Source organism: Carassius auratus, chromosome 2 (assembly GCF_003368295.1).
Source record: "Carassius auratus strain Wakin chromosome 2, ASM336829v1, whole genome shotgun sequence".
Taxonomy (NCBI): domain Eukaryota; kingdom Metazoa; phylum Chordata; class Actinopteri; order Cypriniformes; family Cyprinidae; genus Carassius; species Carassius auratus.
In genome coordinates, this window is record NC_039244.1 from 10,885,399 (window position 1) to 10,899,124 (window position 13,726).

A 13,726-nucleotide genomic window follows, 5' to 3' on the forward strand; every position below is an offset into this window, starting at 1 on the left:
CCAGAAACTAAGCCTTTTTTTGCACAGGCCTATCTAAAGGGTTAATGGTCCCACCTAGTGATCAACTGTAAAAAAAAAAAAAAATTTTACCTCTTCCCAAAAAGGAAAACCACAAACAATCAAGAATGCATGATTAGATGGTGTCATGGCTTTGCAATCAAATAATGTCATTATAATGGAAGTCAATGGGGCAAAAACAGCCACCAACAACAAATGAGGGAGAAAAAATTAAAATCTAATGCTGCACAAAAACTAACAATGCATCAAAGCCAATCTTGTTACTAATCTTTGAAATTCCCAAGACTGTGATAAAAGGTTAAAAAAAAAAAAAAAAAAAATTCCAGTCCACAAATCACTTTTTATATTGAAAATATGTAATTTTGTGTGTTAATGTTTTTTTCCCAAATCAGTGACACAATTTATGAACTTGGTAATTAAAGAGTTAAAATCTTGGAATTTTTTAAACATTTGGTAGTTTTGATCAGGACTGAGGTTGATTAATAGATTTTTACCAAAAAAAAAAAAGGAAAAAAAAAATTATCTGATTTTTTTTTTTTACAGCAGTTTAATTTAGTGGATGTTTTCATCCACGAAAATACCGAAATGGTAGAGAATTTGCCCACAGTGTACCATTGAGTTTTTTTTTTTTATTTCAAGATAAAAATTAAGATTTGTCACGAAAAATCATTCCATTAGCTCAAACACAGAGAAAGTTGTGGCCAAAATAAGACTCAACTTTACGCCCTAGTGGATGAAAACGTCCCCAACAACGTATAAGGGATATAGCATAATACATATAATGGCAATAGTTAAGTTTTAGTTTGAGCTTTACTGATATCTGTCCTTATAACACTGATTCCATTTATTACAATAAGGGGCAGCTATGGCCTAATGGTTAGAGAGTTGGACTGGCAACCCGCAGGTTTGAGTCACGGTGCTGGCAGGAGTTGTAGGTGAGGGAGGGAGTTAATGAACAGCACTCTCTGCAAAAATAAAATGTCACTGATAAAAATTGGAAAATATGTTATTGTATTTTAGGTAATTTAGTTAAAACAAGGAGAATTTCTACAACCTAATAAACTATAATATTATTATCATGTTTACTAAACAGATAGGATAGGTTTAAGTTAGAACATTCAGGCAATACAATACAGACTACCATATTTTCCAGACTTAAATGTTTTTTTTCGTCATGACGTAGTTTTGGACTGGTGAGATTTATACTTAGGTGCGACTTATAGTCCGAAAAATACGGTAGTAGGAAACAAATAAGTGACTAACTTCATAGACATCAAAAATTAATTGTTACTTAATAATACACTAGACAATATCGATTAACTACTAGTAATTAAAAAGGAATAAACTACAAGCATGGAAAAACTAGTTTTAAAGAATAAATGTATACCTGGCTTGCCATACTTGTGTTTCTTCAATACATTTTCATTCATGTGTCATCTGCTCACTTCTAATGCAGTGAGTAGTAATAAGCTTAAGACCGTAATCTTAGGAAAACACATTCTGAATAAAATGGTCACCTTCATTTCTAGCGTATTATTGTGCATGGATGAATCATAGGTTTAGTTGTCCCAGACATCCAAAGATGCATCAATTTAAACATTTCAAGTTTGAGAAGCTACAACCCTGCTTTTACCCTGCACACTGACAGGAAAAGAAATAAGATGTAATTCAGCATCAGTAAGAAGCCATGTCTGCAGCTGTGCATGTGATACACGGAAAAAGTGTAATAAGCTAGTCATGTCTCAAGGGTGGGATCATGTGGTTTAAAATAACTTGTTAGAGGATCTGTCTACCTTCTATGACTAGGCTGTCTCTACTGACAATTTGTCCTTAAGCACACATTGAAAATTTGCTTGATATATTCATATATATTTCCTTCTGTGGACAATGACTTTAAAAAGCTAACATTTTTCATCAGTTGCTTACTCTATTGGCAAATATGCACATTTCCTTTAGGAAGAAAAGAAAAAGTCCACATCCTGCAATAATAATAGGAGTTTATACCATGCCATATATCATGCTATAAGATGTCAGTGGGAGATAATTTAGTCAACGTATTGCCAGGATTTTTGTACAGAATTTGAAATAAACATTAAATTCCCTAATAAAAACCTTGTCATGACGTGGAGCAAAATAGTCATAATGAAAAGGCTTGCCTTAAGCATATCTATCTTGAAATATTAGAATTCAGTCCCAAGTTCCCAAAACAATTAACACCTTTACAGACTGATAGAATTCTTAAATTCTTATTTAAAAGCACCTTTTTAAAAAGGCACTCATTTCACTGAATGACCTAGAATTAGCAGCACACCTAGAGCATAGCAGATTATAAATCAGCATAAACGTCAATTTCTTTTCAAGTTAGCCACTTTTCTCAACACATGCTAAGTTTATCTGAAAAAATAAAATGGTTTTCTTCCCATATTTCCAGTCCAGATCAAGGCTGCTCATCTTTAGATTTAATACTAAAACTACAAATACTGAAGCGGCCCCCAGCAATCTGAACTTTTCTTCATTAAAAAAAAAAAAAAAAACCTTCAGTCATTTCACATAGGTTTGAACAATCTGTTCAGGAGGCCCTCTCCTGGCAGAGACTCATTATAGCACCAAAGTTGAATTCCTCCACAGGGAAAAACATACTGCACCTTTTTCAGGATGAAAACGGCACATGCGCAATGTGCACATATATATATATAAAAAATAACAAATATAAAATAAAATCAAAAATATAAAACTACTGACCCAAGTCTCCAAATCCCCCCAAAACACTATACTTCACAACTTGATCATCTTTTATTATTTTGCAATGTTTCATCTCTCCAAAGTCTTCCAGTTTGATGTGAAAGCATTTAATTACTTAAATAATGAAAAGCGCAAAAAAAAAAAAAAAAGAAATATTTACACATTTCAATAAAACTAATCAATGGATCATTGTAAGCACCTCTTACCATCTGGAAGAAAACAAATCTTAAATACAGGGAAACTGCCATTTTTACGTTGGAAAAAAATAAAATGGCATTAAATCAGATTTCTAAACTTTTAATTTCTGAGAAAAAACAAACAAAAAAAACATTTCCATATGTACGTACAGAACGCTCCTGAAATGTGTTTCCACTTTGCAAGTAGAAAAGGCTTTAGGATCATTACTGTCATTTCATCAAGTTGATTTTTCTATATGCTTTTCGTTTTAATGATTTCTCTTAAAATTTCCACTGCAGGTTTGCTCAAGTGGGGCTTTTACAAAGACCCCCATCAGTTCTTCAAGAGAGGTAAGACGCAAAAGTCTGGGGTAGGAAGCAGGACAAGGATGACTTTGGAAGCATGTTGGACTCCTCCTAATCCAGCAGTGCTTAGGTCAAAAGGTCAATGTCCATCCAAGACCATCATCCCAAAGTTCGACAGGTCCACCCCTTACTAAAGGATACAGGAAGCAAAAAAGGCAGAATACAAACACTACTCCAATTTCATTCGTCACAGAGAATTCATCGAATACTACGCTTATGTATCAGTCTTTGTGAATTTAAAAACGATTCCTCTCTCACACACACACACGAAAGAAATCGTCTGTAAGAGCTCCATGTTTGATCCAACATTATAAACCTAAAGGATATGATCGCCATCACACCCTCTACACAATATATATGACACCATGTCTTGTTTGTCATATACCACGTTGCATATAAATCTGTATTAACATGTAAGAGCAGCGTTGGTTTGATTTTTTTCCCCCCATGAATTTCTCTGTAAAAAATAAATGACGATGAATTGGTAACACGTTTATGCAGTCCTGCAGGTTTTTTTAATTCTTATTTTATTTTATTGTTTTTGGTGGACACTAGCCACAATAGATATATAGAGAGCAAGAGAAATGACTGAGAAATGATTGTAGTTTGTATCTGTCAAGAGCCATCCCGGTCAGATAAGATTGGCTTTACGAGGATCAAGTTCAACTCTGTTGTCAGTCATCCTCTTCTCATTGGTCCCTGGCAGCAGTTTCTCTCCAGTGCTACCTGGGCTAGCAAAGTTCAGGATTAGCTGTTGTCTGATTCAGACTCAGCCTCCCGTAACCAAGTGAAGAAGGCAGTGACAGACTTCAGGGCCACACCCTTCCCCAGCTGCTCTGCCGGGTCTTTGCTGGACTCCCATTTGTAGAAGGCGTCCTCTTTGATCACGTCCTCGTCGTACAATGCGTCGAAAAACATGCGCAGTAAATCTAGGCAAAACAGACAAAATAGATCAGCAACACTTCCATCAACAGTGCATTTTTTTGTTGGGAAAAAAGGTACCATTCAGTAAGGAAGTATTACATTTATCAAAAGTGGAGGGGGTGTATCAGTTTCCAAAAGAACATTATGCAACAACAGTCTTTAATGTTGATGATAAGAAATGTCAGCATGTTAAAATAATTCCTTAAGGATTGTGTGACAGTGAAGACTGGAGTATACACTTCCCCCCAAAAATACACACACAGAGACAAATACTCACTGGCAGGCTGCTCCATCTGCACCATGAGAGCCTGGAGAGCATAGAGTGCCTGCAGCTCCTTCGTTTCATCAGAGAGGTACTTCTGCAGGAGCTTGGCCCTTTGGGTAATCTGCTCCACATCCACCTTGTAGGGATTCTCACCTACAATAGTTGATTAATGCACACAATTAACATCAAGTATAGGTCAGTGCAAGTTCAGGTCGGAAGTCAAACTAAAGCGAGGGAAGTGGATTGCATCTAATTAATTCACTCACATATAACAGCAGACTGACACACAGATGTCATCAGGGCCCGCACAAACTGATTGGAGCTCATCTTCTGCTCATCTAGGTTGGCCTTTAAAGGAAAGAAATGCCAGTCAGTACATGTCCAACATGCATAATGTAATACCCATAATGCAGATCGCTGCAGTACCTAAATGTTTGATTAAAGAGACTTGAGCCACAGCCAAAACACACACACACACACACACTCACCTCTACCCAGTCATAGATCCTCTGGTTGTTGGCTTTTTCCTGTAACAACCTGTCCAAATGTTTACTTAGCTCCTCAGCAGTCAGTTCCTTTTTACTAGGCTTCTCAGACTCCTCACCCAGTGTGAACTCCATTTTCTGTAAATACATCATCTTAATGACCTTCAGGATATTGAAGACATACGCACATTATATATATGGGGTGTGTATGAATCCAAATGCATGTACAATATACAAAAAATTATGACAAAGTCACGAAAAACTAAATTATGAAAATGTATTTCAAGAAAATATGAAAAATAAAAATTGATCTTTTTTATGGATCTGTTAGTGAAAACGTTTGGAGACAAAAAAAAAGTATAAGAATAATTAAAGAAAATTAACATTGCTAAACTTAAAATCTCTTCTTTTAAGGTGTTGGCAGTTAAAACATTTGCGCACAATAATATATTGCACAATATTATATATATATATATATATATATATATTTTTTTTTTACATATACATTTAGCATTACTAGGTAAGGGATTTAAAGATTCACTGTGAACTGGATGAAAATCGATGTTAATTCAAATCAGATGAGATGTTGAATGAATCACAATAAATTTGGGGTGGAAGTTTGTATGAATGGATCTCAAAAGAACGGACGGTCTCAAAGAAGATCATACAATATTTTCTTTATATAGTCTGTGTAATGCATATTAAAGCAGTGTTCATAACACTGCACTGTTTTGTTTACAGTGGTAACCAAGGAAATGCTGTATTGCTGTGGTTCCATAAGAACATTTTGAATTATTTAGACTTAAACTGATAATGCTGCATGTATAAAGCATCTCTGTTTGGATTGTGATTTAAATGCAGTGGTTGCTTCTAATTTTGAATGGAAAGAGCACAGGCAAAGCCTTTATACCAAGAGTTTTTCTTTGTTTGATTAGATTTGGTGTCTGTTTAAAAATTTCGACTTTTGTTATATGACGTATTTCTGGTTCACAAAGAAACATGCAGAATTTTGTCCAAACAATAATAAAAGGACACCTTTTCATTTATAATTTGTCTGTAATCTAATTTTGTTTAAAATAAATTTGAGAGAACTGAAGTAAGTTTTGTGATTCTCATCAAATCATGAGTTGAGTTAAGTTATGTTGGCCCCGTTACAACAGTACAAACAGCTTTCAATACCTGCTCTGTAACAAACTTATTGACATCCTCCTCTTCGGGCAGAAAGTCTATCCAGCTAAGACCCGCCTCCAACCACATCGCTCCAGCTTTTTTGTGGCTCTGAGAACAATACAGAGAATAAAAAAAAAAAAAAATCAGAAACTGCAATGTATGCAAACAGTATTTTTATAAGCATTTGCCACAGTATGATACCCACCAGTCCTTTGCAGAGAATGTTAAGCATTTCAACAAGCAAGATTGCAGCTTTACCCATAGGCATAAGAGGTTTGGACACTTCCCTGTGGATTTTACAAAATGGTCAGATGGTATATACATCATTTTATTTGATGGTTTATAATCTTTGCATACGAATATCTGAAACCCAAGATTCAGGGCCTAACCTGAAGAGCTGGCCCATGGGGATGCCTCCCTCTTGCAGCATGGGTGTGATGATCTCAGCCATGTAGAGCCAAATGTGAGGAATGTCAATGGCCATGTCATCTGCCATCTCCAGAATCTCCTGCAGTCTACAGAGTGGATGAAAACAAATTGCTTAGCTGCACGGACACTATTTATAATGTGTAAAAATCATGAAGCCTCAAGCTAATAGAAATAAAATAAGTTTAAGAACTAAAATTATTAAAAGTAAAGCTTAAAAGGTGCTGTAAGACTGAGGTTCAAATTCAAAATATTGGAGAGGGATTTTTATTTTATTTTTTAACCCAACCGGCCCTTCCTCTTCATACTTAACACACAACGCAGTATCTGACGATTGAAAGCATCGAGGCAACGGTTCTTAACTTCCATTAAGTACCCCAGGCACTGCACATTTTGTACGTCTCCCTATATCTGACACACCTACTTCAGGTCTTGCAGTCTCCACTGATGAGCTGAATCAGGTGTGATCGATGAGGGAAACATACAAGAAGTGCAGGACTGGGGGTACTACAGAACATATTTGAGCTAATGTATACGTTTGCAATATTTCTGTTATCAAAAAATAAAAACCACCTCGTGTGGATTTTTAGAACTCTGAATCTGCATCTCATTTCAAGGCTACTGCTGTATCATCCGGAGGTCGCATTTGTCAGGCATATATTGAGGCGGCCCAGGTGCAACCACAATAAAGGAGACTGTTATTCATTGCGAGGTGTAAAATACTATAATTAATTTTTCACTTTGAAATCTAATGGTTTAATTTAGTAGCCATTAGCTAACTAACTTTGGCCAATTACTTTCCTGTCAAGGAGAAAAGAATGCATTCGTTTTAAATCTGTTTTGAATCGTTTCCATCTCTCAAACGCAGCTCCAATATTAATACAGGTTTTATTATACCGTAAATGGATGCTGAGGATTTTTAGGATGGGTAAATGTTTGAGCTCTGACTTCTTTCATTTGGCAGCTTGCATTATAGAAATTAAATTCACAGTGTTTCCCACCAACTGGCAACCCACGTCGTCGAAATGGGCGAAGTCACAGACCAAAATAAAAAGACATTCCGACACAGAACACACATTTTGAAAGGAGAATAACTGTCTGTAGCATTGTTTTTCAGATAAATATGTATGTTTACTTAACATGTTTCTTAAATATCTGCAAACATATGGTATTTTAATGCTTTAGAGTCAAAAACTTGCTTGGTGTACCTTTAAAGATAAATATAAAAAATAGACAAATGCACATGAAATGAAATGAAAATAATTGAAAACTAAAAAGTATAAAAATAAGACAAATCAAAATATTAAACACTAGGTATGCAAATACAAAAATAATAAACTCACCCCTTGTAGTACTGCTCAGGAATAAGTATTCCAGCACTAACAAGCTTCTGAAACAGCAGCCCCACATGCTCTCTAGCAATAGAGCTGCGCTCCAATGTGGATTCTACACCATTCCGTACGAATACAAAGAGCAGCGAGGTGCTGTTCAGCTCCTGCACACATTGCACTGCCTCCTACAAAAAGAGTTACAAGAAAAATGTAAGTGGAAGATCAGGATCAGGTGAATTCAGTTTGTTATTTTCTAACTGTTTTCTAGGTCAATAATCTATATATGAATGTACATACCTTCATGTCATTGATGTGGAGATACTCTTCAATGATGGATTTGGACTTCTTGTCCAGCTCTTCCTCACTCAGGGCAGGTTTGTCTTGTACAGGTGGTGCTGGAGCAGGAGTTGACACTGGCTTAACTGAGAAAACACAAGCAGGTAAAGAGTCGATCAATTTATAATTCATCAACTCAAACACCAGTACTGCTGGTGCAGCTTATGACAGTTCTTTCAGTCTGACGACTCCTACCGGTCTCCTTGCTTCGATCACGCTCCCGACTGCCTCGATCACGGTTCTCTGTCATGCTGGACACGCGGCGCACAGAATCTGATGGTCCACGGCTGTCGCCTCCTCTGCGGTCCTCATTTTCACGGCTGAAGCTGCGTTTGGTGATGGCCTGACGGGGTCTGTCAAGGCCTCTGTCCCGGTCATCCCGCCTGCTATCAAACCGATCAAAGCGATCCCGATCACGGTCTCTGTCACCACGATCTCTATCGCTACGGTCCCTACTGGAGCTGTTCCTGCAAAGTAGATGATTGTTAAATAGCCAGTCAGAAACTTGTAGAATTAGATTACATTAGAATTATTACCATGCAAAACCAGCACTACAAAATCACCTTTGAGGCACTCTACGGTCAGTGTCAATTGAGGAAGAGGATGATGAGGGTCCAGACTGCTGCAATGCAGAGAAACGGTTGATTGTGCTAGTGGCAGGTCTCCCCTGGTCTGCATCAGATAAAAGAACATGAATTAGACTTGCATTTACCATAAAAAATAAATAAATAAAATCATTACATTTAAAATAAAGTTGAATTTCTGGGTTTCCATTAAGTTTCTGAAGAAAATTAATGTCGCTTGCAAAAACGTGTGGTACAATGTTGTGGAGGGTTGCTAGGTTGAAGTTGCTCAGAGTTGTTGCTACAATGTTCACATGATTTGAGGTATCACTCACTGGAGTAACTGCAGCAACTCACTGCAGCAATTGCTAAATCAAAGTTTAAATGAATATGTGCTTCACTCTTTCCTCTCAATAAAGAAATCACAAATGACAGCAGAGAGAAAACAGCTGTTAAGTAAGCATCTGATCATAGCAATGTGGATAAGCTTGAAGCAGCTCTGGTATCAGCACTACAGTCACCTCACGTTCATTTATATAGCGCTTTATACAATAAATTGATTCAAAGCATGCAGCTTTACAGTATTAAAGTATTAAATCTCACAGCGTCAGTCTTGCTTTCAGGTAGAATTACAACTTGGAACAAATGATAGGTACAAAAGGGCTAGCCTGAATGAACTAAGTCGCTTTGGATAAAAGCATCTGCTAAATGCATAAATTACATTTTTAATTTAACTTGATTTTCTGCTTTAAAGCAGCTGTCCAGTGTGGAGCTAGCTAATGATAGAATCTTTTTATGAATGCAAAAAAAAAAAAAAAAAAAAAAAAAACTTTTACATTAAAGGTCTGCATAGATTGAAGCTTGATCTAGCGCAGGACTACTTTAATACTATAAAGTGTTTTAAGGAGTTAACGTGAATAACTTTTTTTTTGAAAAATAAAATGTCTTTGCACTTTGTTTTGTTCCATGTATGACTTACAAAAGGCAATGTCAGACACAAGGATGCATCATACAGTCAGTCAATTACTTCATACAATTAATTAAATGGTGAATGAGAAAGTGTCTCATCTCAAGTTGTGTGCCAAATATATTTAAATATATTTATCATTGGTGAAATAATTGACTAATCATTAAAATAAATTGCAAGATAATTATCAAAATAATTGTTTGTTGCAGTCCTACATTAATAGCTGGCCTTCTTCTATTCTGAGTGAGGTCCAAGGTAAATAAGAGTAGGTGATTGCTCACCTTGATCTCCAGTGGACTTGGCGCCTGTGCCTCCACTGCTCCCTTTGCCCCAGCTACCCCAGGAGCCCTTTCCTCCTGGGGCCAGCAGCTGGGTGTTGAAATCACCTGGCTGAAGTAAAAAAATAAAAAAATAAAATAAAAAAAGAGAGCGAGAAATGGCTAAGCACATCAAACACCAATTCATTATGCTATGAACAAAACAAAAAAAAATCACTTTCAACAACTAAATATAAGTTGATATTCTAAAATAGAAAAAAAGTGTTACAACGCCTCACTTTAGTAATTTTACTGAGCCGGCTGGTGTCAATCGGTCTGTTCTTAGTGGTAATAGGCACTATGTTCCATCCCTCATCCTGGGTCTGGCTACCACGGCCCCCAGAGGAGTGTGGCCCACCACGGCCCCCTCGACCCTGACTGGAGTCTTTTTTGGACAGCAGCTGCTGCTGTACTTTTACTTGTTCTCTATGTTCTTCCAACTGTGCCTCTTTATGGATCTGATCAATGGTCTTGGGACCCTGATCTCCTCTTCTTGGCACCCAGTTGTTCTGTGTAACAGAGACCACTTACACAGTTAAAAGAATGAAGATATAAATAGTGACCAGAACTGAAAACATACCACATGCGTTTTAAGTTTTTAACACTGTAAATCAGGTTCCTACCAAACAAATAAACCAAGCATGTGGTTACCTTTCGGAGGTCTAAAACATCCTGAAGCATGAAGCGGATTCTAGAAGAGGTCTTCTTCTCTTTAATGATCTTCTCCATCTGGTGGAAGTACTGATCCATACGAGGCTGCATACAATAGGCCAACATTAAATCTGACTGTAACAATGTAAATAACTGTCTAAAATGCTAAACAATAGAAAAACACACTACACAAAAGAAATGTGGACCTAACGAAATCATAAAGCTCATAACCCACAACGCCTCAAGAGTTCTGATGGGTAATTGATTCTGACTGGTCAATCACAGCATCCTGCACATGTACAAATGTTGCTGTACCTTGGCCTTCTCAAAGTCTAGATCTTTTCCAATGGTGGATAGCAGCCGGCAAAGGCACTCTAAGCTCTCCTCATCATGGTTCTTCAAGAGCTTGACAATGCAGTCATGCATGATGGGTTCTGTCAACATTTTCAGCTTAAACAGCTCTCCGATGAACTTGATGTTTCCAAGCGACCGTCTACGTGCCTTGTCCTTGGCATCCACCAGCTCCTCATTCAAGCGCTGACGTTCCTCTTCCTAAGGGAAAAAAATGAATATTGTCTATTTTAATAGAACCATTTCATACACTTTGTAGAGAACGGAGTTGAGAAATGTGGCAAGACGTCACCTCAGTGGCAGCATCCAGCTCTTTTTGTTTCTGCTCAAAGATCACGTCATCATCCTTATCCTTCTCGAACTCCTTCTGACAACGGTTGAGCAGTAGTTTACGGAAATTCACAGTGACTCCTGGTTTGTCTGAAGTGGGGACTTTAAGCTTAAAAAAAAAAAAAAAAAAGTTCAGTAACAATCTAAATTATTTCCCATTCCCTACAAAAATAGCAATTCAGATAAACAGGCAAGTAATTCTGTCATCAATTACTCAAATGTGCTAAACAAAAGCCGACCACTAGAACCAATGGGGTTGGTTTACATATCTAGAAAGAACAGTTGAGCCTCTGTTGATCATTTATCACTTTATATTTTAGTGAAATTGAAAAGTTAAGTGTCTACATTTGCCACTGCAGAAATGGCAAATCGATGAACAGAGTATATCAGTGGCCCAGACACGTGGCGCAAAAGTGGAGGTCATCACTGGAGCCCACACATGCAAGCCAACATACAGATGAACGTTACTCACCCCCATAAGGCAGCGGCACATGTTGGCATAAGCTACAGAGAAGTTGGGTTCAGAGATGGCTTTCTCGAAGATGAGGTCGATGACACCCTTGAGCCTCTCTTCAGTGTCTATGCTGAGCTCCGTCACCTGCTTCATCAGCTGCTGGAACATCTGTGGGGTGAGCTTGTTAAGGACGCTGCGCACACGGCGGAACAGCTCCTGCGTTTTCACATCTTCCGTCTCTTCCTCTTCCTCTCCTCCACGCCCTCGGACTTGCTTCTTCACTGAAGGCGTCCAAGCATTCACAGCCTGGTTGAGCTCCACATTGTCTTTAAGAGACAAGCTGGTGATGATCTTGGGGTTGCGGTTCATTTGGTCTTTGCCTCGACCCGGCTGAGGGCGCCGTGCAGACTGAGAGGAGTGCAACTTTTAAAAATAAATGATCGATCTCAAAATACGGCAATATTACTTTTAACTGAATTCTGAATCATAAGTAAAAAGAAAGTCAACTTACAGGTCCTCGCCCTCCTCCTCCGGATGACTGTCTACCCAAGTTGGCATATGAAGGTGTGAAATCAGGCCCACAGTTCATCAGACTCCTGGTATCCAAGGGCTTCAAGGGGGTTTTATTTGCCTGTTGTCCAAAGAGCAAGAGGGTGATTAAAATATGTAGCAAGACAGAGCACAGGTTAAAACTGTTAGGTCCAGATGGAAGCCTCACCTTGTCCAAGACAACGTCACTGATGTGCGGCAAACCCTCTGGCTTGTTCATGCTTGCACCAATGAACTGGAAACCAAGCAGGAATTCTCGATCATATCGTTTCTTCTCCTCTGGATCGATGGGCTTCCATTGCTCTGCAAAGGGGGAGAGAGAAGAGAGGAAAAAAAAAAAAAAGTCCACAAACCTTTTGAATAAATATTTGCCTTGCACAAAAGAAACTAAATCAAGAACGCATTGATGCACCAGCTTTCCAAGTTATGGATTACTTTTTATAACTCCCCCTAAAAACGATCAAAACATGTCAAATGCATTTAAAACATGCACATAGGTCTTTGTGTAGATTTAAAAGTCTGGGGTCTGTGAGATAACACTGATCATACAAAATGCTTTGTGAGCATCAAATCAGCATATGAGAATAAGATCTGAAAGATCATGTGACACTTAAGACAAAGTAATGGCGGCGGAATATTCAGCTTTGCCATCACAAGTATAAATTACATCAAAATTACATTTATATACAAATTAAAAAAAGTTAAAAATGTAAATATTATGGATTTTTTTTAATCAAATAAATGTGGCCTGGTGAGAATAAGAGATTCTTCAAAAATATTTAAGAAACTCCAAACTTTTAAACGGTAGTATACTTGCAGTAAACTGCCCTCTTAAGAAGACTCATTTATTATTGTAATCTAGAAAACAGGATGAACATTCTGAAATCAGACCCAATTAATCAGACTCCTAACCTTCTTTATATTGATACTTCTGTTCCACAGGTTTAGACGCCTCAGGCTCAATATTTTCTGCGTCAAGCTTGTCCTCTTTGTCCTCCCATGTTTCGTCGGACTCTTCAACTGGTGGGGCAGGGGTTGGAGCAGGGGAGGGCTCTTTCTGAGCAACCTCTGGCTCAAGAGCAGGCTTTTCCTCCTCAGGCTGAAACGGATACAGAAGATTTATAAATGCAAAACTGAACTTATAACAGAAGTCCTATTGTAATAAAATCAAAATGTGTCATATTACGGCAAACCTCTTTGAAGGCATCTAGGACATCTCCGACATCTTTCTTATTCAGATCCTTGATCTTCTTTCTCTTCTTTGGCACTATTGTTGCTGTAGCTAGGAAAAGAGAAACCCAAGTC

The 13,726-nt window shown here is 37.8% G+C and overlaps 1 protein-coding gene and 1 non-coding gene across 4 annotated transcripts in view; both read right to left on the reverse strand.

Moving 5' to 3' along the window:
- Nucleotides 1–2,792: 2,792 nt before the first annotated feature.
- LOC113115422 (eukaryotic translation initiation factor 4 gamma 1-like) overlaps nucleotides 2,793–13,726 on the reverse strand; it is a 39,577-nt gene continuing 28,643 nt past the window's right edge. For 2 of the 3 annotated variants that reach the window (XM_026283008.1, XM_026283000.1), the window contains 21 exons: nucleotides 13,615–13,703; nucleotides 13,334–13,520; nucleotides 12,591–12,724; nucleotides 12,384–12,503; nucleotides 11,891–12,280; nucleotides 11,381–11,527; nucleotides 11,053–11,289; nucleotides 10,738–10,842; nucleotides 10,326–10,595; nucleotides 10,051–10,159; nucleotides 8,803–8,911; nucleotides 8,435–8,706; nucleotides 8,201–8,325; nucleotides 7,916–8,088; nucleotides 6,536–6,661; nucleotides 6,352–6,433; nucleotides 6,156–6,254; nucleotides 4,980–5,114; nucleotides 4,758–4,839; nucleotides 4,504–4,644; nucleotides 2,793–4,231 (listed from right to left, as the gene is read on the reverse strand). In XM_026283008.1, the coding sequence (XP_026138793.1) occupies nucleotides 4,050–4,231; nucleotides 4,504–4,644; nucleotides 4,758–4,839; nucleotides 4,980–5,114; nucleotides 6,156–6,254; nucleotides 6,352–6,433; nucleotides 6,536–6,661; nucleotides 7,916–8,088; nucleotides 8,201–8,325; nucleotides 8,435–8,706; nucleotides 8,803–8,911; nucleotides 10,051–10,159; nucleotides 10,326–10,595; nucleotides 10,738–10,842; nucleotides 11,053–11,289; nucleotides 11,381–11,527; nucleotides 11,891–12,280; nucleotides 12,384–12,503; nucleotides 12,591–12,724; nucleotides 13,334–13,520; nucleotides 13,615–13,703 (3,314 nt within the window). In that variant the 3' untranslated portion in view covers nucleotides 2,793–4,049. Of the gene's footprint in view, nucleotides 4,232–4,503; nucleotides 4,645–4,757; nucleotides 4,840–4,979; nucleotides 5,115–6,155; nucleotides 6,255–6,351; nucleotides 6,434–6,535; nucleotides 6,662–7,915; nucleotides 8,089–8,200; nucleotides 8,326–8,434; nucleotides 8,707–8,802; nucleotides 8,912–10,050; nucleotides 10,160–10,325; nucleotides 10,596–10,737; nucleotides 10,843–11,052; nucleotides 11,290–11,380; nucleotides 11,528–11,890; nucleotides 12,296–12,383; nucleotides 12,504–12,590; nucleotides 12,725–13,333; nucleotides 13,521–13,614; nucleotides 13,704–13,726 lie in introns of all 3 variants that reach the window. The other variant, XM_026282992.1, reaches the window with a different exon arrangement.
- Nucleotides 11,772–11,850, reverse strand: LOC113041279 (small nucleolar RNA SNORD66). The gene has a single exon (XR_003275371.1). It is a non-coding gene; the product is annotated as a small nucleolar RNA SNORD66 (small nucleolar RNA).